This window comes from Falco naumanni, chromosome 10 (genome assembly GCF_017639655.2).
Source record: "Falco naumanni isolate bFalNau1 chromosome 10, bFalNau1.pat, whole genome shotgun sequence".
In the NCBI taxonomy this organism is placed as follows: domain Eukaryota; kingdom Metazoa; phylum Chordata; class Aves; order Falconiformes; family Falconidae; genus Falco; species Falco naumanni.
The window spans coordinates 29,468,553-29,493,651 of record NC_054063.1 but is presented as its reverse complement, the minus strand read 5'-3'; the positions used below and the strand labels follow the sequence as shown (position 1 = coordinate 29,493,651).

The 25,099-nt window shown below is 47.1% G+C and overlaps 1 protein-coding gene across 1 annotated transcript in view; it reads right to left on the bottom strand.

Annotated features, from left to right (window-relative positions):
- NFATC2 (nuclear factor of activated T cells 2) overlaps window positions 1-25,099 on the bottom strand; it is a 93,168-nt gene extending 68,069 nt beyond the window's left edge. The window contains exons 1-3 of the mRNA XM_040609229.1: window positions 24,955-25,099; window positions 15,688-16,714; window positions 14,154-14,322 (exon numbers count right to left, since the gene is read on the bottom strand). Coding sequence (XP_040465163.1) covers window positions 14,154-14,322; window positions 15,688-16,714; window positions 24,955-25,099 — 1,341 coding nt within the window. The remainder of the gene's footprint in view (window positions 1-14,153; window positions 14,323-15,687; window positions 16,715-24,954) is intronic.

Below are 25,099 nucleotides of genomic sequence, written 5' to 3'. Positions count from 1 at the left end.
ATACACAGTTTTTAATACTGGCCACCTTTAAAAGTAATTTTAAGTGGTGTTTGCTCATGTACAGAATGAGTTCCCAAGGCAAAACTATTCATGGTCTTCTAATAATATGTATGTCTGTGGCTGTGTGTCTGTAAAAATGTATACATACTTGAAGAGAGAAATTGTGTGCTCGTATGGCAATGTTTGTATCATCTGCTGGACAACGGGGTACAAATCACAGTAAAAAGCCTTCTGGTCCTCCACAGGACCAGATTTTAAATTAATTGTCTGATCAGGGGAAGAAAGAAACATAATTATTTGGTAATTTATGGCATTATGGCAATGCTTTAGGATGACATCACTGTAAAATCAAAATAGCGTTATGAAACACAAATACAAAGAGAAAAATACATGTAAAAGAGTCACGTATCCCCATCTGTAGGTGTGTGTCCTTTTCTTGAGTTAACTGATTATGTTTTAATGGATAATACAGGTGGTCATTTATCACAAGAATTTCCATCGACATTTTGCTTGCTAACAACACATCAGAATGACTTAGGAACAAAACATGAAGATGACAGCCCAAAGAAATGCTCCAGGAGCTTTAACGTCAGCATTTTACAATCAGCTCTGCCAAAAACTTACTACGTAGCTTTGGTCATGTCATATAACCTGTTTACCTGTAACAAGAACAGCGATGCTAACCCTACTTTGCAGGGATAGAAACAAGTTAATATTTTGTGCTGCATTTTTATATAGAAAAATTCATTGTGAGCTAGAATGAAAGCACACATTAAAGCTATCTTTCAGATATGTGTCTCTCCTTAAAACTGAACTATGAGTGACTGTTACTCTCAATAAACACTCACCTCCACTATGCTAGGTGGCTGCTTTAGTATTTAACCACAATGCTGATCTTTCCTTTGGCAGAGCAAAGGAGTCGAAATAGCCCTTAAAGAACCCTACAGAGAAGTGAAGATGTAAAACATTTTTTAAATAATAACAACTTTGAAATGCATTTTTTCCTCCTTTAGCGACAACCAAGCCACTCCGAACTCTCAGTTTTTCAGGTCTACTCTTCTGCTCATCTCAGGGAAGGGGGGCAGCGGCTCACCCTGCAGCTGCCCCGGGCTGGGGGGTACAAACCCCGCAATGGCAGTTTCAGCAGCGATGAGAACAGAGGACCAGCCCCGTGCCAAGGTGTTCCTTTACTCTTTTTCACTCCTCTTTCCATGAAGAAAACGAAATCATCTGGATTTCGGTTTCAAGAGAGTGAGAATCAAGAAAGATTTATGAATACAGAACTCTGGGAGGAAATATTTTTGTGTATTATAAGGTGACCTATTCACAATAAAACTCCCCCAAACTGTATACAGATCGAGCTGGAAAAAAACCAACTCCTTTGAGTCACATTTGCCACAAGGGGAAAGAGAAGCCAGACATGATGTGTACCTTTCCATACTCTATTTTGGGATTTTAAGATCCTATTTCTTTCAGCTGAAAGATTTTTCTAAAACTTTGCTTTTGCATAACTCTTATAATATTAACATAGCCAGACATGGGCTGGTCTGTGACCTGAAGAAATGCAAAGCACTTTGGCAGATAAACAAATAACATCATTCAGAAAACAGGGAGACTTTTCTTGTTTGGTTTGCTGCTACGATTGGGTTTCTAAACAAAATGGAAATGTGTGGCATGATTAAAATCATTGGCTCACCTCTGCACAAATAAAACTCATTCATTCTGCACTCCATCCATGGATCAATACCAGTCAAGTTTGGAAGAGGGGGGTATTTAAGTGCCATTTTCAGGAAGGCACGTATGTAATTCTGCATGCAAAAAAAATGAGCAGATGTACCTTTAGCTTCTGTGCATTGGCCGCCCAGTCACCCACCTGAACACAATTCCTGTGATGGTACCAGCAACTGCAGCCATCAAGACCATGCATTAGCCACATTAAACAACACGGGGTTTTTTCCTGCACTATTTTAAAACTCAGGTATTCTTACAAACGGAGAGTCCAGCTCCAAACACACAAGCACTTAAGGCCAGAGTTTAAAACTGACATCTAAAGCAGTGCCTACCCCAGTGTTCAGATGAACCGAACCCTGCATCAGCACAGTTGGCATTGCCACTGGCTGTAGGGATTTAAGACCACAGGTTCACCTTTGCTGTGCTGCATGAACAGCAAATCTCTTTGCACAAGCGAAGCCTGCAACACTGTATACTTATGCTGTCCGGTAAACAAGTGATAAACTGACAACAGACTCAGAAAGGAAGGTAGTTCCTTAAAGATTCTGTAGGCGGTCAGCTCTAGATACAGCATACGTATATGCGGAGGGAATTTAGTGAAACCTCCAGAATTTAAATCTCTGAATCTTAGACATACTTGAGTTTAAATATCGTTATATTTTATATAGAATGGCATTATTAGCAAGAGGAAAGAGAAGTCACAGGAGGTAAGAAAGACAACTTTTTTATTCTTAAATGGGGAAGCCGGCGCAGATCAGTGCAGGGATTTGCTGGGTCTCATAAGGGACAAGCAGCCAAAGCGCAGTGAGAAACCCAAGGTCCCCGTCCCCCTGCGTGCTGCCTTGCTGCAGGGGTTGCCAGCCTCCTTCTGCAAATGGCACAAACATGCGGTAGGACTGCTTGCTGGCCACAGCACCTTGGTTTTCACTAGTATCGCAAGCTTCTGCCTTTGCCTTTTTAATGGACAGGTTTCAGAGCTAAATTTTCTTGGGGATTTCTGGTTTGGGTATTGCACATCTGAAAGTCTGCAGGCAGACAGCGATGGGCTTTACAAGACAAAAGCAGGAGCATCTGCAAATCTTATGGGCACCTTTGAAGAGCTGCAGCAAGAACCTGCGCAATACAGACACCAATTGCCTTAGAGTAGAAGGGAGTAATTTGTTTCCCATTCATCCCAACAGAGCTTTGCTTGTCAGGAATTTAGGTCTTTCTCCCATGGGATGTATAAAGCTGCATCTTTAAAGCTGATTGCACACATCTTCCTGTCTAGACAACGCAAGCTACTGCCAGAAGGAAAGTATAAAATTGCAGAATGAATTCACTAGTCTTGGTGATTTTATTTGCTTGAAAGTAATCAGCTCTTTTGCTTGTTTCAGCTCACTGTAACATGAGGCTTAGTCCATTAACTGCTGCATATTACTTGCTATCTCCCCATGGAAGTCACTCCAGCTTCCCTCCGACCAGGATGTGCATGTGTGTGGTCAGCTTTGAAAACAGCACTGGGGTGATTCAGATAGACCGTCCCCAGCCAGTAATGAAAAGTGGGAAAACACAGCTCGACTAGCAACGTTTAATTACAAGCAAATACAAAGCCGCGTGAGAAATCACTTCCTCCTACTGCTTCCCTTTTCCTGCTGTACACAAGGAGATAAGAAAGCACTGAAAGGTTCACCAGGAGCGGCACGTGGTCACGGCACCAGCTGCCCTAGGAAGGAGCCCCAGCTCACCCAACGCCCACCTTCCTCTGCAAACTGCAAGAGGCTGCAGACTTGAAGCCGTGTCTCAAAGCTTTTGACACCACAAACTATTCCCCTGCTCGGACTCTTCATCATTCCCGAGGCTGTTTCGCGTGCCAGCAGGCGCTCCCAGACACTCGGCAGCGGACAAGAGGAAGATGTGCTTGTCGGAATAGCCCCAGCTTGGCACAGCATTTCTGTCACGCCTGTTCAGCTCCCTTCCTGGTGCAAGCAGCTTTGTGTCTTGGGTTTTGATCATTAATTGTCATCATTGATACCTTTTGACTGCAACAATTTCAAGGGGGTTTGGGGAAGGTCTTTACTCAACAATACTCCTACCAAGATGGAAAATTTTACTGTGCTGTCTCTGGGAGAGTTGCATATCAATAGCTGTCAATAATAAAGACAAAGACCTCAGCCAGACACCGGCTCATGTAGCAGCTTGCCTGCCTGCTTCGGTTAGAGCTGACACTGAGCAACAAAGTTGAATCCTGTCACATGTTTTTGTTCAATTTAATGTACTTGGGACATAGCAAAAAGAACGCAAACCAGAAGGAAATCTCTGCCCTGGTTCTTTTTGCTCCTTACCAGAGCAGTCTAAAAAGGCCTCCAAAGATAATCCTTTGAACATCTGATTCTGTTAAATGATGAGGTTTTATTCTACCAGTTTAAAGTGTTTCTTATTTTGGTGACAATTTTGTCAAAATTCCAAGGACTGAATCTCATTTGCTCTGCTGCTCCTTACAGTAAACGACAACCAGACTCCCAGTGTCTAACTGGGATTTCTGCTTTCACACAGGGTTAACATACAGGTCTGGGATGCAGGCAGCAGCTCTTGGGAGAAAGCAGTTGGGGGTTTTGTTCCTGGCTGTCCTGACACTAACCTTACACTGCAACGTAAGCAAGTTGCTTCCTCTCTGTGCCTCAGTTTCCCCGCGCCTATGAAGAGCTGATCCTGTTTTCAAGATGCTTTGACTATCTCAGCCGAAAGTTTAAAAGAAGAGGCACTATGCATCTGACTACCACACATGCACAGATATGGGGATTTAGAGATCGCGTTTTCACAGCTGGGTGAAAAAATGAATTGTCTCCTACTAAGAAAAACAGCTGTGTAATTAGAGAGCTTCCATGCACACTCATGGTGAAAGACTTAAAGTTCCCCCAGCATGACAAAACTCTGCCACAAGTAGATCAGAGGGTGCAGATTTGCTGATTTTGACAGCATTGCACTGGGGGAGTTTCTCGACATGGGGCTTTGCCACCAGTTACCGGAGCCAATCCCCTGCCAGCCGTTGGAAGCACTGTGGAATCCAGCCTCAGCCCAGCTGGAGCAGAACGGAGGGTGGCAAGCAGAGCTGCTTTCTTATCCCCAAACCTCGCAGCTTCCTCTGCCACAGTCACTTCACCCCTCCCGGCGGGCAGGTGAGGCAGCGATGCTTCAGGTGCATCACGCTGTGCAGCCGAGATGTGGCACAAAGCTTGAGAGCAACCACGCAGACAAGGGGCAAGCTGGGACAGCAGTAGCAGCAAAAGCATCTTGGAGTTACTCACTCCAGCCTGAGCTGATTGATTTGACTGCACTGAACCAAATCCCCAGAGCTAAGCCCTCTGCCAGGGCTTAGTGCTGTGCCTCCTGGGAGGCGGGTTTAGGGTCCAGGAAGCATACCATGGCCTTTGCTCAGGCACTGGCTCTTTGACTGAATGTCAGCAAGATTTTGGAAAGGATCTTGGCTGAAAAACATTTTTTGGGAAAAAGAAAAAAAAAAAGAAAGAGAAATAAAAAAAAGAAGAAAAAGAAGCAAGCCCCAGGAACCTCTCTCCTCCCCAATTTCTTTCTCAAGCTGAAACCCACAACACAAGGCATGCTCAGAGAGAGAATAACTCAGGTCTGCTGGAAGCATCAGGGTTTCAACAGTTGTTTCATAATGAAATAGAGACCCTAGAAAATTTTCACTGAGCAGCAGCAGGCAGGAGTCCAGTCCCTTTCCCCCAAACAGCCATTAGCCTGGCGAGCATGATGCTCCCCTTGGATGCAGGAGACGCAGGTGCGAGTCCTCGCTTGGCGCAAGGCGCTTCCAGTTCAATAGACATTGGTCTTGAGAGAGGAAGGGAGGAACTGAAGGCTTATAGCTGGACAGTAAAGCCCATGAACAGAGCTCAGATGTGAGTTTACAGGACACTATCCACTCCGCATGAAATTCTGCGCATACTCAAGCGTGCCATGAACAGGATGAGTTATGTCGGCATTACTGCTGCGCTGGAAGTGTCCACATTCATGGCAACCAGCCAAGAATCTGAACTTTTGTTTACTGCACACTGACTCCCCCATACACAGTCCTGGAGTGAGAGCATGCATGAAAGGGTAACCTAAACCCTGCACCTGCCTAATCCAGGTGTATTTCTAATCCAAGGAATAACCCCAGCCTTCTGCACAGCACAGGCATCACCCTCAAACCAGCTGGTATACTCTCCTTCCCCTCACCCCTGCCAAAACTACTTTCCATCAAAAGCAATGTATTCTGAATTGGGCTCAAAAATTTTCAGTGAGAGCTTTTCCTTCACTTTTAACTCAAAGCAGGTTAGCACATGCAAAAATCCCACGGCTCCCTCAGGTACACAGTTCTGATCATCTGCCCTGCACCCTAACGGTGCCATGGAGTGATCCTGCCTGTCCTTCGCTTAGGGGCGAGCTGCACTCGCTCAGCCATAACTTCTATATGACAGCATCCCTTTCACACAGAGGGATGCAGACCCAGTTTAAAGACTTTAGGCAACAGGGAATGCAACTCATCTTCGGTTAAATTATCCCAGTAGCTAATTATCCTCACTGTTATCCAACAGTTCTCTTCTTGCATTAATTAGAGAAAACATACAGGTCAGCTCTTCCTCTAATCTTGGTTTATTAGATAGCATATTTTATATTCCCTGTTTTTCAATCCAGTCTCGCACCCAAACAAAAGCAGATTTCAGGCTCACCCATGTCTTCCTACACTACTTCTGATTTATCTGGCTATTTCCTTTCCTTAGTGGCTTCACTGAGCTTTCAGATAGATAGATCTCAAGGTGCAGCTGTGCTATCAGCATGTTAGCAGTATAGTGGGAGGGGGGTACTGCCCTACCCTTACATTTGATGGGATACTAGTTTTGAAAAGAATTTCCCAGATGTACCTAAAATCTGCGTTTTCAGCATTGCACATCTAGCCCTGCAACAGCACACGTAATGGCAGTAAATATGTCCATGACCCAACAGTGCAAAGCTCAAGAAGCGCCTACAATCGCCACAGTTGTGCAAACAAGCCCGGTAGTCCCGCAGGTAAATGAGGCATGAAACGCACAGCCAATCTGTCATACGCCGTTCTTGAGCTGGCAGCAGAAACCCCTGCAAGAGCCAAAAGCTGCCGAGAGCCTGTGCGACGCTCCCACTTGCTAGAAAAGGGAAGTTAAGTCCACGAGAACGCTACAAAGACGTTGCACGGCGCAAGCCAGCTCTGCTGCGCACATTCAGCACTGCCTGCCCACAGAAGTGCAAACATGCAGGGGTTCGTCCCAGACGTCGGACTTCCCCTTTGCTGAAGAAGGGGGAGTTGGAAAGATGGGCAGAAAAGGACAAACTCTGCTCCTCTGGCATTGCCCTCAACAGCAAACCTTCCTGGGCAGGCGGGCTTGGGTTTCAGCAGGAGCACATCTCCAGCCCAGCCCTACTTGTCAGCGCGTGAATCACGGCACCAAGCTGTGATTTGGTTTTGAGTTTCCATCAAAGGTTCTGGTTTCACTAATACACAAAGGAATTAATTGAATGTTGGAAGTTACATACAGCTAAAAGTCAGGGCCCCACGGGAAGCATAGGCTAGAAAACAATGTCTCCCTTGACTCAGAAACCACAAGAAAACACATACAGCAAAATTCAAATATAAAAGGAAAGTGGAACATACGTTTGTTATTGTAAAGCAGCTCCTGTATGCTCCATTAACAATGCTACCATTCCGGCTTCTTTTTAATTAAAAAAAAAAAAAAAATAGGCAGAAGAAGTCACCACAGTTTTAGAAGTTAAAACCTAGGGGAAAGTTGGGTCAGCTGTGCTGCACAGGAGCCTCTCTCCATACATCTTTCCTGCTTTAAATGAAGCGAGGGGGAGACTCGTACACACAGTTGCGCGATGGGTTGGGTGTGCCCCATGCCCTCCCCTTGAGCATTGGGGCTTGGTAGACCTGGTCTACATTTGGATGTTGTACCCAGTTAAACAGTGGGGTAATGTATTTAATTTTTACCATTATAATCAAGCCAGTAAAGGAGATGTAATTATGGCAGTAGGATGTTAGCTCATAGCAGAATTACCTCCTCCCTTTTGTTTCTGAAATGAAGCCCATGGGAGAATATCCTTTTCCCATTCACTGCTGCCAGCGGAAAGCCGACTTGTGCCCAGTTTGCCCATTACTGCCACGCTGGAGGTTACTGCTCCTGAACTCTGTTAGAGGGAATGTCAACAGCTTTTGATGTCGTGTGTGCCAAGAACAGAAGAGACTGAAGGCCTCACCGATGTCCAAGACACCTGCATTGGCAGGGCTTTTGCTAAATAAATACAACTCCCATGTGATTTTAGGATAGCAACAGCAGGCAGGGACTGAAGTCTGAGTCCACTTGTGGTATCTTGCCTTCTTGCTGCAGGGAGGATACCAGGAAGGAGTCATCCCTGATGCTCTGACTGGAAGGAAATACTCCCTCCTCTCTCCCAGCCCTGTTACACAGATTAACCCACCACACCTGATGAAACAAGGACCCCAGAACTCGGCAGCAGCTGAGGCAGGTCACAGGGATGTTGCCCTCCTGTCTGCAGGGGACCACGGCTCTGGCAGAGGCAGAGACAGCTGCCGCCCATCGCTGCACGGTGGGTGGGAGCCTGTGCGAGCGTGGGCTCAGCCCCACTGGCCAAGGAGGGTCCTGCTGGCTCCCACAGCCCAGGAAAGTGCCCAAACTGAGCCATTTCCTAAAGGCAGGAGGCAGCAGCCCCACCAGCCACAGGGACTGCTCTCTGCAAGGGTCCCGAACAACACTCGCCCCAGACACGGGCTCAGACCACTCGGTGTTGGGCTGAAACCTCCAGCTGCAGGAAAGTGCAAACCTCCTGGCTGAGGAGCGAGTTCTTCCCCACCCTGAGTCAGGGACCACCGATGCAGGATGCGCTCTGGGCAAGGCGCCTTGGAAAACTGGGGTGCGAGTGACCAGCATCCTCAGCTGCTTTCGAACACTGCAGCCTCGGGTTGTGCTGAATGGATTCAGTTATCTGACACAAGCAGTGGAAAAAAGCAGGTTTGTTGATGAAGAACTGAGTTAATAATGTGGTGGAAGTGAGAGAAACAAAGCGAGAGATGCAAATGAGTGACTGATTGCTTATGCGATGGTTTTCATTCAGAAGTATTTGAGCCTTCTGTAAAGACAAGTTAGAGAATGAATACATTGGGGGAAGGATTTCCTAAGATGGCAATTAAAAAAACACCTTAAAATGACAGTTAGGCACAACGCTCTGAGAATATGACTACAAATTACTGTGCTGAATAGCTATGTAAAACACCAGCTTCCTCAAGGACTGTTTACAGCGAGGTAAGTCCAAAACACACGGGTTCTTGGGGGAAAAAAATAGAAATAATAAGAAAACCAAAAAGTAGTAAAAAAGTATATATTTACTCTTTGACCCCAAGACTTAGACAAGCTCTCATAAACAGATTTTTAACAAAATAGCATACCTCAGCCTCTCTACAGTCCATAGCAGAGGCACATCTGAAATCGATGCCCTGTGTCACCTCTCTCGATTATACGAGGTGAATGCAGCAGCAGATCACACATCTCTCTCACACTGATCGTCTCCAAACACCCCAGAGGACTTCAGAATGTGGGAAGATTATGCTGTGAAATGGGTTTGTCTCATTTATACCCATGGGCTGCCACACATGTAAAGGCAACCGCTTCCAATGAAACGAGTACAGATCAGCTACCCAGAGTATAGCTGGGCAATCATTTGCATAAATCAACTGCCCGTCTTCCCTAAAAGCTTTTCCTTTCGCTTCCGCTTCCCTTGCGGGAAGGACAAGAGTTCTGCTTAGAGAACTCCCTGGAATACCACTGATGGAATATCATTTCCATCTTGAAAAAAAAAAAAAAAATATCTGGCTTCATGCAAAGCAGTAGGACAAAAAACCAGAACCACGGAGTATCTTCAAAATAACTATTTTATGGCTTTTTAAGTACCATACACTCTGCTTTACCACAGGGTGAAGCTCATCCAGACTCTGCCTTTGCTACTGAAAAGGTTTTTCCTTCTCATCACTGCCTTAAACAGTTCAAAGACATGAGAATCTTTGCTGAAGAAATTAAAATATCTCTCCCCCTGAGGCAGAGACGTTCTGATCACCACATTTTCCTGCAGGCTGTAGGTGAAAGACACCTTTGCCAGCACCCAGTGTTCCTCGAGTGCTACCACATGCCCTGTTTCCCCTGGACAACAGGACAGTGAGCAATGCCAACAACCCAAAAATTTTACTTTCCTTTACGGGTAGGAGCTCCTAGAAGGGTTATTGAAAATAATGCTGGCAGACATCTTCAAGGAATCATCTAGTTATCTCTCCTGTCCCAAGCAGAATTCAAATAAATCCATGTCCTTCACAGCAGTACTTGTCCATAAGCATGTAAAAATGGAGATTTTTGCCCCCCTGGGCAGGGCGTGCTGCCGTGGGGTGAACACGGACATAACTAGGTTTGCCTTTGGATTGCCACCTCTATCCCAATCACATCCATAAGCTTTTTACACAGGCACAGTCACTGTCTTTCCCAATGGACAGTCCAGAGCCCTGACTGGAGCAGCTCGGTACAAATAAGCAGTTGTCCCTCAGCTGTGGTGACAAAGAGCTAGAAATCAATCATGCCTGCCCCTCCTCTCCAGCCTCAGGGGCCAGCTGGACCTGCAAGACAGTAGGTGCATCCAAACTCCAGCTTTGGCCTTGCTACGCAGGATTTCCTTGGTGTTCTCAGAGACTTAACGTCTAGGGGATAGTCACACGGGCATTCAACTTACATCCCTAAAACAGCAGCCCGAGCTTCTCTATGGTTAACAGCAAGCTGTAGTTTCCTCTCAAGGGTGACTCGGAACACTTAAACTGGGAGCCTGTGCTTCTCCATGTGACTCCGGCAGGTCTCCGAAGTCAGATGGTGTGAACGTCACATGGCATGCATGGCTTCTCCCCTCTTCCTCCAGGCCAACAAAGTAAATGCCCTCTTCCATGTGGCCCATCCAGCCAGAGGTTCTGATTAACCAGACTCTTCCCCTCCCATACTTTGGAGGGCAAAACTGGTGCAGAGTCTTGTGCACAAACTCTAGAGGCTAGACATGTGAAGAAGAGGAAGCAGCATCAGAAAGATAAACCACAAGATAAGGCCTGGAGGATATGAGATCTGCTGGTCTGTAGCTTCAGAGTACTCAAAAGAAGAAACTTGCATGCAAAGCCCAGTTTTCAAAAAGTAAATATTGCAGGCCAACACCATGCTGCAACAACTAGCCAACTTCTCTTCCAACAGAAGGTTCAGCTGCATAATTAGTCACATGGAGGGTTAATTTAATGGGAAATTTTTCTTAAATTATTTTTTTAAGAGATTGTATTTTAGAAAAACTAATTAAAATAGTGGAAAAGCAGTATATCAAAAGTGGTCATAAAATGTATGGGACACAGCTTTAGTATAAATTCCACCGCTGTGAGGGGCTTCTCCCATTCCCAATTGGCTTCTCAATATTTAAGTCCAAATATCTAAGAAACAGCACTGGATTCAAGAAAGTTGCTATGGAGAGGTCCTAGTGCTCCAGAAAAATCCCAAGGGTGGTGTGTTCATCTCTCATTTGAGAAGCGCTGTGGGTCCCCAGCACCAGGTCTGCCGCCTGCAGCAGAGCCCCAGCCCTGTCACCCCTGGGCCAACCCTGCGGTCCCTGCTCTGGGGCTGCACACAGATAGAACCTGTGGAAAACAATTTTATTTCCTTGCAACCAGTTGCCTTTAACTCATGCAAACTTTCCTCAACAGTGCCTACCTTTTAAAAATCTCTCTTGTTTCATTTTCCCTGTTTCTGTACTGTTTGCATCTGACAAGAACACAAAAGTTAAAATTCACTAACAGGAGGGACAGGCAGGGAGGGGGAGGGTGGAAAGAAGAGACCTAAAAGCCAAATAACTTATGACATGAAAGCTTTGGATTTTACTATCCTTCCCAAATTTCAGATGTCATAAACCATACAGGTGCAACTACCTCATTGCTCGGCACCCATATGAACCTTGTTATGTTAAAGTGAACACAAATCCAACAAATACTTCCAGGTTTACAATAAACCTTCATAAGGAAACTGTCCATATTTTCCCCAGATGCAGGCACAGCTGTGCAGAGGCACATCTGCTCGGGAAACTAGTGTGGATCTTTGAATTTATAGTTTAAGATCCTTAAGCTTGATGGCAAATTATGATAAAACCAGGAATACCAGTTCCTGTCTCCAACAGAGAATATAAATCCCTCTTTGATTGGTATTGATTACAGGAAGGAAACAAAACACTTATATTTCCCCATGTCACAAGAAACTCCTTCATTGCAATAAACATCCGGTTGATAGGAATATCTTGGGAAGGTAAATGATATTATATTTGTAAGCAAACCAAGACAAGAACAAGTGCTGATTGCCCGTATAGTCCATACATCCATGTACCTTCAAACGCACCACAGCAGGCTATAAGTTTGTCAGATTCATAAACTAAAAAGATTGCATATATTAAGGTATGTCAAACGTGATTGCTCTTTATTATTATCCTGCCCCCTTTACTCAAATATCCAGTCCATACATGTAAGCCCAGCTCAACCAAAGTAAACAGATTCATTGATTTAACAATTTATGGGTTGGTTTTAAAAGAGAGCGAGCCTGCAGGGGAATATCTAACATATGTTTGAAGTTAAGCACAAATCAACTCAGTGAAATTAGTATTGATCACATGCTTAAAATTAAGCATAAACGTCAACATTTCCCTGGTTTACACTTGCCAGAGCAAGTCCTGTGACAGGACTATCTGTAGGATGCACCCCAGCCTTGCTTAGCGCTGGCTGACCCATATAGTCGCCATACGTCATTACCAGCAGCATCGCCCCGTCGCCTTGCAACCCTGACCAAACGGCACTGCCTGGGACAGGGAAGGAAAGGAGCGGAAGGACTGATGCGGCCCCACAGGGCTACAGTGCAGCTACTCAGCCGCTGGTTCATGTTACCCTTCGGGAGGTGAAGAGGAAAAGCCCTTCACCCTCCACGACAGAGTAAGGGTTCAACTCATCCACCCCTCAGGTCAGCAAAGGGTCAGATTTTGTTACCTCCATCACTGTCAGCTGGGATTTTGTTCACTGGTTTCAGCAGGGTGAAACCAGTCTCACAAGCATAGCTAGGACCAGAACTGGACTCTTTAGGGCAATAAAAATGATATCTCAAAAGTGATATAATCTGTAGTGACATCAGCCCAAATCACGAGGGAGCTCCTGCCTAAACTCGTTCGCCCCTTTTCTCTATATATTTACAGCTTCGTAGACACCAAACATTTTCTTGAAAGCATCCCCAATGCTATGCAATTATCTTGCCCTGCTGTCTCCTTATCACATGGCTACTACAGCTAGTACAGGTTTCGTCTTGGTGGTGTATACCCAGGACAAAAAGGCAGCAGCGTTCCCACAGATGACAAGCAGAACAGCATGAGGTGCGACATGGCATCAGCAAGTTACACATAAACCAGGCACTAGGTTGAAATGGACGTACTGAGTGTTTGAATTACACACGGGTGAAATACTCTGACCTAAATTTAAATGGGCTTAAAATTAGAAGTTCTACCATGTAACCAGAGGACGGGGTAAGGAAAAAAAAAAAAAAAAGTAAAATTGCTAAGGGAAAAGCAAAGGCATGACAGACATTTCTAGCAAAAGGCAGCTGTGAACTCTGGGGAAACCCCAGTTTAAAATCCCTACCTTCCCAATCCAACTCCAAGCAAGGTGAATGAAGGCTGCTTTGCCTTTCTTCAAGAGAATATACAGTTTGGCTGTACGAACCGGAGAGGAGCAGAGGTTAGACACAGCCAGAAACACGGGCAGCAGCTCTGCCGCATGGTCTTGCTCTGCGGAGCGTGGGGAGCACAGCTCCGACCCTTCGCTCACCGCCCGCAGGACGCGGGGCTGCGGACCGAATGCCGTCTGCAAGTTATTTGAAATCTGCCTTTGGTAGGTCACTGCGCTACACTGAGAGCCAGGCTTGATGCTTGCACATTCTGAACCTCACAAAACGCCCTAGTTTACACAGAAGAGTCTATTGCCGAGATAAAACGGGCTCAGCTGGAATTCAGGACAGCGGGGCACCTCATGGCAGAGTTGAATGGCAGGAGGTTTAGCACAGAGCCCAGGAAAGGTGGCAAATGTTTTGCCTAAGTTTCTGAGCTTTTTCATAAGCTAATCCAAACCAACCTTCCAAACATCTAGGACTTCACCGCAGATCAACTTCGGGCACTTGACACACACCTACAAGCACACCCAGGTTCACATGGTCCTCCTCTTTCAGGGTCAGCCCCCAGCAAGACCTTCAGAAATGAACTCACCCCCCACCTTTCCCCTACGGACTCGTTCTCCAGTCCCTTACCTGGACGACTGGGTGGCCTCCGGTCGGCGCCTTGACGGCCCCCCGGCTCCCCTCCGTCTCGTAGTGTGCCCGGTGGTGGGGCTTCGGCTGCACCTCGATCCGCAGCTCGTAGGAGCCGGACTGGCTGGAGAGCGGCCACTCAAGGGGCGGGAGCGACTGGACCGGCAAACTGGACAGAGAGAGACCACACACACCAGCTGAAACTCTTGAGCACTTGATCTATCAACGCCCTGATGTGTTCTTCCCCCAAGCACCCCACCGGGGCTGCTCTCGCTGAAATATTTAGTTTCAGTGAGAGCTATCTATTTTCAACGAGAACATGCTCTCCTGCTCATATTTGGTTACAAACTCTCCCAAAATTCGGGAGATGGGCCCATCTCCTTGTAGGAGAGAATAAAATGGAATATTTCTCTTTCTTAAACAGAAATATCTGTGGCAGTTACATTTTTTCAAAGAGCCCCCTCTTGTATCTAGCTTTTGCTGTGTATCTTAAACTTTGATCACAGAACATACACTGTGGAATATGAACTCCTTTCACCATTACTTACCAGTTGTGTAAATGAACAATGCTTATTATTTCCATAAATATTAAAATGCACACGAATAAAATGCTAAATATCCTTACCTGATACTAGTATTCCTGTTACCAAAACACACAAGGGTTTATAACATGAAATTAATACATTGAAACGTACAACTAGAGCTTGCACTGGATTTTGAACAACTCTTATTTTGTTAGTACAAAGTGCTGCCAGGACCGATCTAATAAGCCAAGTCACAGCCCGCGTTCTTTCACTTGCAATTTGCATTTAGCAGGTCGGGAGCAGTGCGGGATAACGTCAGCATGGGGACAACCTTGCCGCCAAGCGGGATGGCAGGGCTGCCAGGCTGCCAGCAGTGACGGCAAGTGGAGTCCACACTTGGCAGCCCCCACTCTGGCAGCCACGCACCGCCCGGGGTCCAGACCTGCGTGTCGCCCCTGCCAGACAATGGAGGGAGTTGATGAGGGTCACACCAACGACAGAGATTGGGGTTAAATGACAATTAACAAATTAACAGCCAACAGTAAGTCAATTGGAGCTGACTGAATGCTCAGTCTGACTTGGAGCAGCATGCTCTATTTTGAATCAGGAAATATTTAAAGTATTTTCATGCTTGATGGAAATTTGTAAGCCAGACGTCCTCTGAATTTAGAAAAGCAATCAATTTTCTTTAAAAGCAGCGGGACGAAGTAAGAGTACTTAGCCTTTGTCAAAGGCTGCCTGCAATCTGCTTTTTAGACAACTAATACGGAAATTTGAATTTGTCACATGCTGTGCTACCGATGAACCACTTTGATAATGTTTCTTTCAAACCCAGATGCCATCTCTCAGACTCACAATAGAGTGGGCTCCCATTAACCAGTGCTGTCCCTGAGCACTTAGCTCTGGTCTGCAGAAGGACCTGCCCAAGGAAACGTTCCCTAAGGATCACCATGCACAACAGAGGACATCATGCCATGAGAAAACACACGACCGCAAGAAGCATTACATACCTGCAGATAGGTATTGCAGGCACCAGTTGCTTTGTCCAGGATGGAGGTACCAACAAAATTGACTCTGGGGCTGAGTTTCTCCTGTCCTCCTGCTCGCAAGGCCCATGGAAGTCAACAGTCTGAAAGACGTGACATGGAATGCTGTTTTTGTGGGAAGGCATTGATGAAGGATCAGGGCTGGTTTTCCAAATTTTCGTGGGAACACCACAGGAAGGATCTGTAGGAAGGCTGTTCATAGCATCCATGGAAAGAGGAGCGCTGGGCAACTGCGTGTAAGTAACTGAAGAGTTGTCTTCTCTCAAGGGGACGCGAGGAGAGGATTGTGGAGAGGGGGTCCTTGACTGTCGTGGAGAAGTGGAAGGCAGCTGAGTACTGTAGAGCTCAGTGCAAGAGTACCTCCGTTTTGCACCTGGTGATGAAGACCTTGAGTTGGGACAGGGTGATGGTGAATGTCGTCCCAAGCAGGTTTCCTCCGTGATGCTTGTTCGTGGTGACATTATTGGAGAGGTTCTAGGAGAATAATGAGTATGGATGTTTTGAAACTGTGGACAAAGGTCATCACTAGGACCATTATTTGGTGAAACACATGGTGATGTGCAAGGAGATACATTTGTCTCTGAAATGAAACTTGCAGAGGAGCCGCTACTAGCTGGGCTCAAACACAGTGGTTCTCTGTAGCCCTCAAAGCCAGGGACAGGCAGGGTAACCCTTGGGCTAGTGGTAGCTGAGTTTGACTGATGTTCTACCAAAAGAACATCTGTGTCTCTGCTGCGGAAGGGACCCCCTGAATGAATCAGTTCATGATATGGAGTAATTTCAATCCTAGGGCTCGGAGCAGAGGCCCCTGCAGCGTTGGCAGGGTGTGTAGGTGTTGTCCCTATGCTATCTGGCTGTCCATATCTGCCCATGGGATCTGCAGAAAGGCTAGAAAAAGGCAGGGGGCATGGCTTGAGGCCACAGTCCAAGACATCATGAGCGTATGTAACTCCAGAGGGTGGGCTGTTGGTTTTATGTGGAGTCGGTTCTTCTGGAAAAAGAAGGGTCTCTTTAAGACTATAAATATTATTACAGAAGCTGAGCAATCATGGATTAAGAAAAAAAATATGCATATTTATAAACTGGTTGTGATCTGATATTAGGTAAATATTTGTTTAATTCTTTTTAACTGCAATTAATGCTGGTGAAAAGTACTAGATTAACAGCCAGGGAAGCTCAAGTGCTCAGAGCAGATGCAGCATGGACAGAAGCACTGCAAACACCTCCACGCTGCCCGGCCGGGCTCCCGCTACCTGAGCCCTGAGCTAGCGGGATCACCTGGGAGGACTGGCAGCAGCCTCTCCATCCATTCCAAGGCCGGCCTTCCAACCCTTTCTGCCAAATACACCCCTTAGCACCAACTGGGGTGTGCTGACTTTGGTCAGCTTTGGTCGACTAGGAGCTGGACTGAGACCATCACGTCACAAAACCACTTTCAAATCAGTCTGTGTAAAACCAAAAGCTTGCGGCACAGCTTCTGGTGAAGCTTTCTTACGCAGCAAAGCCCAGCCAGAAGAGGCTTCATGAAATCAAAGCTGAGTTCAAGCTTTTTAATTTAAAAGTCAGTTCTGTGTGATGATTTGTTTGGCTCCATATCATGTCAAAAAGTTTTGGTGACAGGTTTCACACGAGAAAGCACCAGATGATCAGAAAACACATGCACAGATATTTGGGGGGTGGGCAGACAGGATCCAGCCCCACGGCTACAGGCAATCAACTTTCCAATTTCAGCTCAAGGAATGTTTTAGCCAGAGAGGGATTATGAAATACATAATAACAGCCAAGTGCTCAGTGCAACCCTCTCTCCTGGTGCAAAAATTTTCAGAGAATTTCAATCTTGCAAACTATCCCCAGGACTAAAGAGTGTAGGGAGGCTTCTAGGCAGCACAGAATTCCCACCAGCATCACTGATCCCAGCTCTGATCTCACCCCACCAGATGTCTGATGTCAGCAGCACCTGAGAGAGCAGTCATGCCAGGTATCCCTGGGACAGACCCCTCTGTGTACATCAGCTCCTGCAGCTTCCCCAGCCTGGGAGCTGAGTAATACTAGTCATTACACAAAAGCATGCAAAGTACTATCAGGATTTTTTTATATGTTTTTAAAGATTTTAATATATCCAGCAGGAAATACCTGAAAAAGCTCCACAGACTGAGATTAACTCACACTATCTGCTCACCCCTGGGCACACATCAGTGTGTGTCGCAGACTATTTCAATAACAGTTCCAGCATCTTCTCTAACTCCTACACTACATGAAGCAGCATTTCCCATAAGCAAATAATATTGTACATAAAGCCAGGCAGGAGGTGACTGTGCTTTCTGCAAAAGCAGTGAAAGTTTGCAGTGAAACTTTGACACACAGAGAGATTGTGATTTAATTTCAGGGTGTTTCTGTTCATTTTCAGTTTTGAATGCTTCTTAGTGTGAAAGAAAAATCATCCACTGATTTTTTTACTGCTACTGCTTGTGCTCAACGTTTTGCACAACCTGAGGAAAACACAAAAAGAAGAAATGCAGCAGGAACTGCTGAGCCTTCATGTTTAGTGGGAAACCCCCGATGGCCAACCAAACAAACCAACACACAGAATGTCTGTCTATTGGACGAGATGGGAGATGATGGGGAGAGTCCAGCTTGCAGATTTCTTAAGGTTCCCTCTGGCTTTTAATCCCAGCACACAGCTGTTTTGGGGATGGGAAAACAGCGACGAGTAGCTGACTTTTGAGCCGAACATATTTTTAGCTGTTGATCTCAGATATCAGAGCTTTGGCAGTCACAGGAATAGTGTGTCATTCACATCACTCAAACTCTGACGCATCAAGCCTAGATATCGATGCTACGATTCACTTTGCATAAAACTCATCACTCCTTCGGGCTCAATAGAGCAACACACCCCTCCACAGTCACACAAAACAGCACTCCCACCGCTTTCAGAAGAATCACTCAGATTTAAGCTGATGCAAGGGAGTAAAATCAGCAAAATCAGCAGCAAACAGAGCGAGGCACCACGCCAGGATTTGAGGCAGGATCCGTACAGCGACGGGCAATCGCAGAAAAGCTCCCCAGGCTGAACAGCTTCGCATCAAGGAACAGGTGACCATTTCAGCTCCCCACCCAACACACCTACAGTAAAAGTTGCCCCCACCGTAACACGTTCAACCACACTGTCTGTGCCAGATACACAGCCAACAGGTAAAGAATTAAAACTCCTCCCAACACATTGAGCAGCAAAGCTAGTGTGCGCAGGTTTGTGTTAAGGGGCATGGGAAAAGCAAACGTATTTATACGTGCACGTGTAATCTCTAAATTCTTCTGAATAACAAACACACCACCACCACTTTCTGCCCATTAAAACCTGGGCATTAGATAACCTAAATTTTCTTTGCTTTCCCCTGAAATACTGTGTTTGAATGAGCACTTTCATCCTTGGCATCCACCCTCCAGGAGGATCCACGTTCCAGATATTAATAACAACATTTACGCACAACAACAAGCTGCAACGTGCCCTGCCTTTGTACAGCGCTCTCGCAGACTCTCCTCTGCGGCGCTTTGTGGGTCCTGCAAACCCGGTTTGCTCACAGCAGCCAGGCGGGCACCCTTTGCCAAGCAGACAACACCCACAGCCTGCCGTAGAGCAAAAATATTTAGTTTCCCCCCACCATGGCAAATTATCAATAAAGGAGGCAGCAGCACAGGAGTGTGGGCAAGACTGCAGACAAGAAAACCTCGGCTTGTTTGAAGAGTTCCCAGGGAATCACGCCAGGCAGGGATGCCCAGAGGCTGAGGCTGCGTCTCGGGCAGGGGAGAGGCTGCCAGCCCTGACTCATCGGCACGGCTTCGTCAGGACCCGGGGCTTGGGGGGTTTGGGGAGATCTCCTGACCAAATCCCAGCCCTGCATAACTCCAGAGGTACAATGAAATCACTGTCCCGTGTGCTATTGCTCACGCCTGTGACGTCAGGGCCTGTCCCCATGGAAAAGCTGGTGATGCTACAATGCCAGGCTCTGACCAAGGGGAGGGAAAAGGGGCAGCTGGGTGAAGCAGCAAGTGCTGCTCTCCAGAAATAAATGGCTCTTCCATCGAAATCAGGAGAAATTCTGCTTTTCACTTCAGTAGAGGGGACAGGCTGGCCCGCTCCTGGCCAACTTGGCTAAGGCAGGGTTTGGAATCCGCTTGAGGAAGGGGCAGACCAGAGCCAACTTCCCAGCTTCCCCAGGCGAGCACCACGGGAGTTTGGTTTTGTAAACAATGTCAAGCTCCTGCCTTTGAGAGGGGGTGGGACGGGAAGAGGCTGCTCCCCGGCAGCCTGGCTCCTTTCTCTCTGCATTTGCAGATACAGTGGGAACGTGGAGCAGCCCAGGGCACAGGAACGGCTCCGGGCAGATGGCCCCAGCGATACCCACGCTTCTCCCTGAGCTGCCAAGGTGAGCTTGGTTAGGGCAGCAGGAGCTGAGGACAGCAAACCTCACACTGCTGCCCTCCGCCACACTGGGGATGGCAGGGAGCAGCTCAGCTGCCCACCAGCTGGGCTCCCCAAGGAGGTGAGAGCCCATTGCACCCCCTTACAAGAAAACAATTATGTGACAGATCAGCCTAGCAAAAGTGTTTTCCAAGAACTGAAGCAGCTGTGAAACCTTTGTGTAGAAGTCCCAGAGGTGTAGCTTTGCAGCCATGGTTGTGCCACCTTGAAGGGTTCATCCATTCCATTGCATCCCAGAACGCAGCCTGAATATGCCTGCAAAGGCCTGTCCTCTCCACCGCTTTGCTGATGGACATCTCAGTGAGCAGCACAGCTTCAGCTCAGCAGCTTCAGCACAGCTCCTCCGACACCCCTCTGCATGGGCAGCTACAGAGCTTCCCCACCCCGCTTCGCTCCAGCATTTCCCAGCCTGAGGTTTCACTGCTGGATCATCCCTGATTCAGCACCAAAAGACCCTTCTCGTTTGACAGGGGGTTAAAAGAAAGCGAGCTTCACCCCCAGACAACACTAGCACCTTCTCACGTTCTTCATCAGCTTTACCGTCGGCAAACAGCCTATTCCCCTGCATCACCCAAGTCCCCCGAGTAGGGACTCCTACCCTTGAGCCCCCTAGGACACACACCCCCCCCAAGCTGCCAGCTCTTATTCCCCCCTTTCCCCCATCGCCTTTACCCAGTCACTAGTTCACAAGAACATCTCCTCTCCTCCCACCACAGGGAATGTGACAGCAGGGCTCTGCAAGCCACCGTCCTGCAGCCAGCAAAGCAGCCCTGCTGCCAGGCTGAGGGGGCTGCAGGTGGCCCCAGTAGCCATCTGGTGCTGGCCAGCCTCCCCGGGCGGGTGCCCCCAGGACTGCCCTTAGTACCGAGGAGCCAGGAGAGTTAAAACACAGGTGAAAAAGATCAAGGGTTTTAAGTTTCAAAGGACTTCACCCTTGAATTAAAAAAACTCCTTTTCACACACCTCTGAACGGCAGAAAGGAAAACCCACACCAGGTCCTGCTGGGCTCCAGAGCGTTCCCAAGCCGGACGGGACGCGCGCCAGTGTGCGCACACAGAGCTCTGCACCGGCCCACCCTTCAACAAGGCAGTAACTTCAAAGCCATGCAGTCAGCCAAACGTGACCTTGCCAATTAGCATGAAATTAGGGAATAACAAATCACCCCAGCAACGGCATTCCGCGATGGGTTTATAAAAACCATCATCTAGGAAAAGCTAAAGATAGCTGCATGTGGGACGAGGGAGGGCAGGGGGAGAAGTTTCGTTTTGACCTCACATCCGTTTGCTGCAACACAGCTCCTGGGATTTAAAGAGTTCCTTATTTGCATCAGTCAAAAAAAATTTAATTCATTTGCTTATTGTCATTTGAAGGGACCAGTCCCGAGGTTTTTTGCATTTTTCAAGAGCCAAGTCGCCTGTTATTTACACTGGCTGCTTGGAAGCTCAAAGTGAAAGCTGGTTTCCTGAGTGTAATCGGGTATTCTCTGTGACATGTGCATGGTTGTTTCTCTACTGCAGGGCTGCTGCTGAACACTGCCTCCTGTGTCACTGAGCCACTCACCAGGACTGAACTGCAAGCATCTTTTTTTTTTTTTTTTTTGGCCTGTTAATAGCTTTGCACTGGGGAGAAAAAAAAAGGAACAAGGCAAATTATACAGGGCTTGACACCTACAAGACGTGGCAATGTCCCTGGGAGCCTTTCTACACACAAGCAAGCATTCAGAGGAATATTAATATTTATGGATGCTCCCTGCTTCCTCTCACTGTATTACACATACACAGACCGTGTAGATTTGTATCACCAGATGCAACACAAGAACTTGCTGAGGTGCAGCAAAGGCTTGAGTCTATGAGAAAATACTCCTTCCCATTTGCATTCTCACCTACTATCTTAGGGCAAGATTTTGCCTTGAATCTTACTTAAAGATGGGTTTTGTCTGGATTTTAAGTTTCAAAACATCCCTTGGAGGGCAAGGGTTCACCTCAAATATCCAAACTTACACGGCAGCCTTACCCATCAGCGGATCATCACCCACTGAACACAGAACAAAAATACATGAAGTGAGCTGCTGAAGCAGAGCAGTTGTCTGGTTTTTCAGTATTTTGCCTGTCATAGTGGCCAACGAGAGGTATGATGAAATAATACACAAAGCAGTTACCAGAACTTACTCATCTGGGAGACCTATTTGTAGGAGCTAGCTCAAACGCTCATTAACTTTCTGTCAGTCTTCTCCCCTGAGAGACAAGGATATTCAGCACTGTCAAGTTCAAAATAAACTAAAACTTGGGATACCACTAGCAATACTTCCACATGTATCTCCGAGGGAATGCACCTAACACTTTTTTTCAAAAAAAGGAGACAGAAAACACCTTCAATGCCCAAGTGAAATGAAAATTTCAACCTACCAGCCAGGACACCTGCTTTGCCCAAACTTCCTCAAGCCTGTTCACCTGGGCACACCTCTGACTTCAGTCTGCAGAAGGCAGGTGTTTCTGGTTTGTAAATGCTGAGAAGATAGCTAAATGAAGTCTGACAAGTAGGGGTAAAAGATACATGGTAATACAGCACTCTTGCTTTTGGAAATGGTTGGCTTAGAGAGGAATATCTAATACTACAATATTGACCACAGGATTTTTATTTACCCTTTTTTCCCCTTTGCTTTTATAGCAGCTCATGTTCCTGTTGTGACAGGCACACACACAAGCACTACTGGATGCTAGCTGCTTTCAGTAAGGATATTTCTGGCATTTCCATGGCAACAAGTTGTGATATAGATCCTACTTCTAAAACACAAGCTTAGGTGGATACCATCAAATCCCAACCTTGTATAAAACTGTTTCTCAGAAATAAACTTTCATCCCAATCCAGTCCTAGAGCCCCAAAATTGCATTTTTTTCCCTAAAATAATAATATTTTTTTCAAAAATCCCTTTAACCATATTTACAGAGATTTGTTATTATAGGATGTTGTCAGTGGTGGGTGGAGCAGGCCAGACTCTGAAGACACCAGAGCCTCTTTCAAATGGGCTTTGAATGTAGGAACCAGGCTGAAGTGCTGGGATCCACAGACACCCCTATGGTTTTGGCTCCATTTCGAATCCTCCACCGATAAGGACTTGTTTTCCCAACTGCGATTCAGACAAGGCCAGAATCGCACATGAACAACGAGCATCATTTATCACCGGCATGTGGATAAAGCTCTTGCTCGAAATTTGAACATTTTCTGTTCTTGTGTAAACATGCTTTAATCTTTTGTACATTAAAGGTCACGGATGTATACCGGATTGCTTACAGACTCTAACTGGTGCCTTTTCAAAGCGAGGGAGAATGTTCTCCAGATTACAATGCTAGTATATATGGTTGTGATTTTTTTTTATGCTAATGATTTCCATCTTTGGAACAAACAAAATTACTACTAATTATGGTTTCCAGTCATTCAAATGTGGAGAAAGCAGGCTCAAGAAGGAAGTTATTTCTACTGCAAGCATACACTGCTCTGCATTTATGTGGTTTGAAGATTAAACTTTCTACCCCCCACCTACCTACTATTATATTCTGTGGAACTTCCCACCTCAGGCTTCACAGCAGTACTCTCTACTATAAAGATGTGAAAAAACTGAGCATCTGAAGCTTTCACTGAGATTTAATGTATTTTCATTAAAATCACTGACCTCTCCGCATCGTAGACTTATTTTAGCACAGTTTGATCTATGTTAAACCTTGAAAGAAAACTCAGCTTTGTACGTTTGATGACATGAACCATCCTCACTCAGCTTTGACGCTGGTGCCCATCTGTATGTTTAAACAAGTACACAAAGAATAAATCTCAGTAACTCTCCATATCACTAATGATACCACAATTCATGCCCAGCGGGTGGCCTCCTGCACCATCCCCTAGGACCACAGTGCCTCTTTCATCAGACACCCTAAAGAAATGCCACCTCTCAGCCCCCAGAACCAAAACAAATGTATCTCAGAAACAATGCCCCAGCAATCCTTCCCTCTGGGTCCTCTCTTGGCTTTATCTGGTTTACACAAATCTGTATTTTATGGGATAGGAAGTACTGCTTTTTAGTACCATCAACAGAAATATCATTTCGAAAGTCCGGGAACACTTGTCACAGTGTTTGTAGCATCACAGGCTTGCATGAACTCTGACCAGCAGGAGAAAGGTCTGCAAATCTTTCCTGTTTTTCTTTTAACTTAAGCTTATGGCGTTTGGACCCAGACTGGAAACTGGATCTCCCCAGCTCCTCACCATCCAAGCAGGATGGTGAGACTCATGGCAAGATGCCCTTGGGGCTCCCGGCGCGGTGCCCAGGGTGCCTGGGGAGCCCCCAGAACCGGCTCCACCGTGCCCGTGCCGCCCCGACGCCGCCAGCCGAGCTCCGCCGCTCACGGCCGCGCTCCCGCACCCGGGTGCGCAGCCCTGCCGTTAACAGGAAGGTCCCACGGCCGCTGTCTGACACGCCACCACCAGACGGGACCGAGCCACTCGCTGCAGTGACACCGGCCGCTGGCCAGGGCGGCCACGCCGAGCCCGGCTCCCATCGCCGCGCGGGGCTGGCGGCGGGGAAGGGGAGGGGGGGGGCAGGGGTCCGGCGGCACCCTGGATCCCCCCTGCCCTGCCAGGGGCTGCCGGAGGGTGCGGGCATCGCTCGGCCCGACCCCCGCAACCGCTCGCTCCGGCAGAGGCGGCCCCTCCGCCCCGTCGGGGCGCGGCAGCGGCTCCTGCGGCGGCTCCTCACCAACCTTCAATCGGCTTCAGGTAGTCGTAGTCGAAGAGGATGGAGAAGTCAAACTCCTCCTGCGGGCTGCCCTCCCGGGCCGGGCCGGGGCCGGGCCCGGGGCCCCCCTCCTGCGGGTCGGGCTCCGGAGCCGGGGCGGCGGCGCTCAT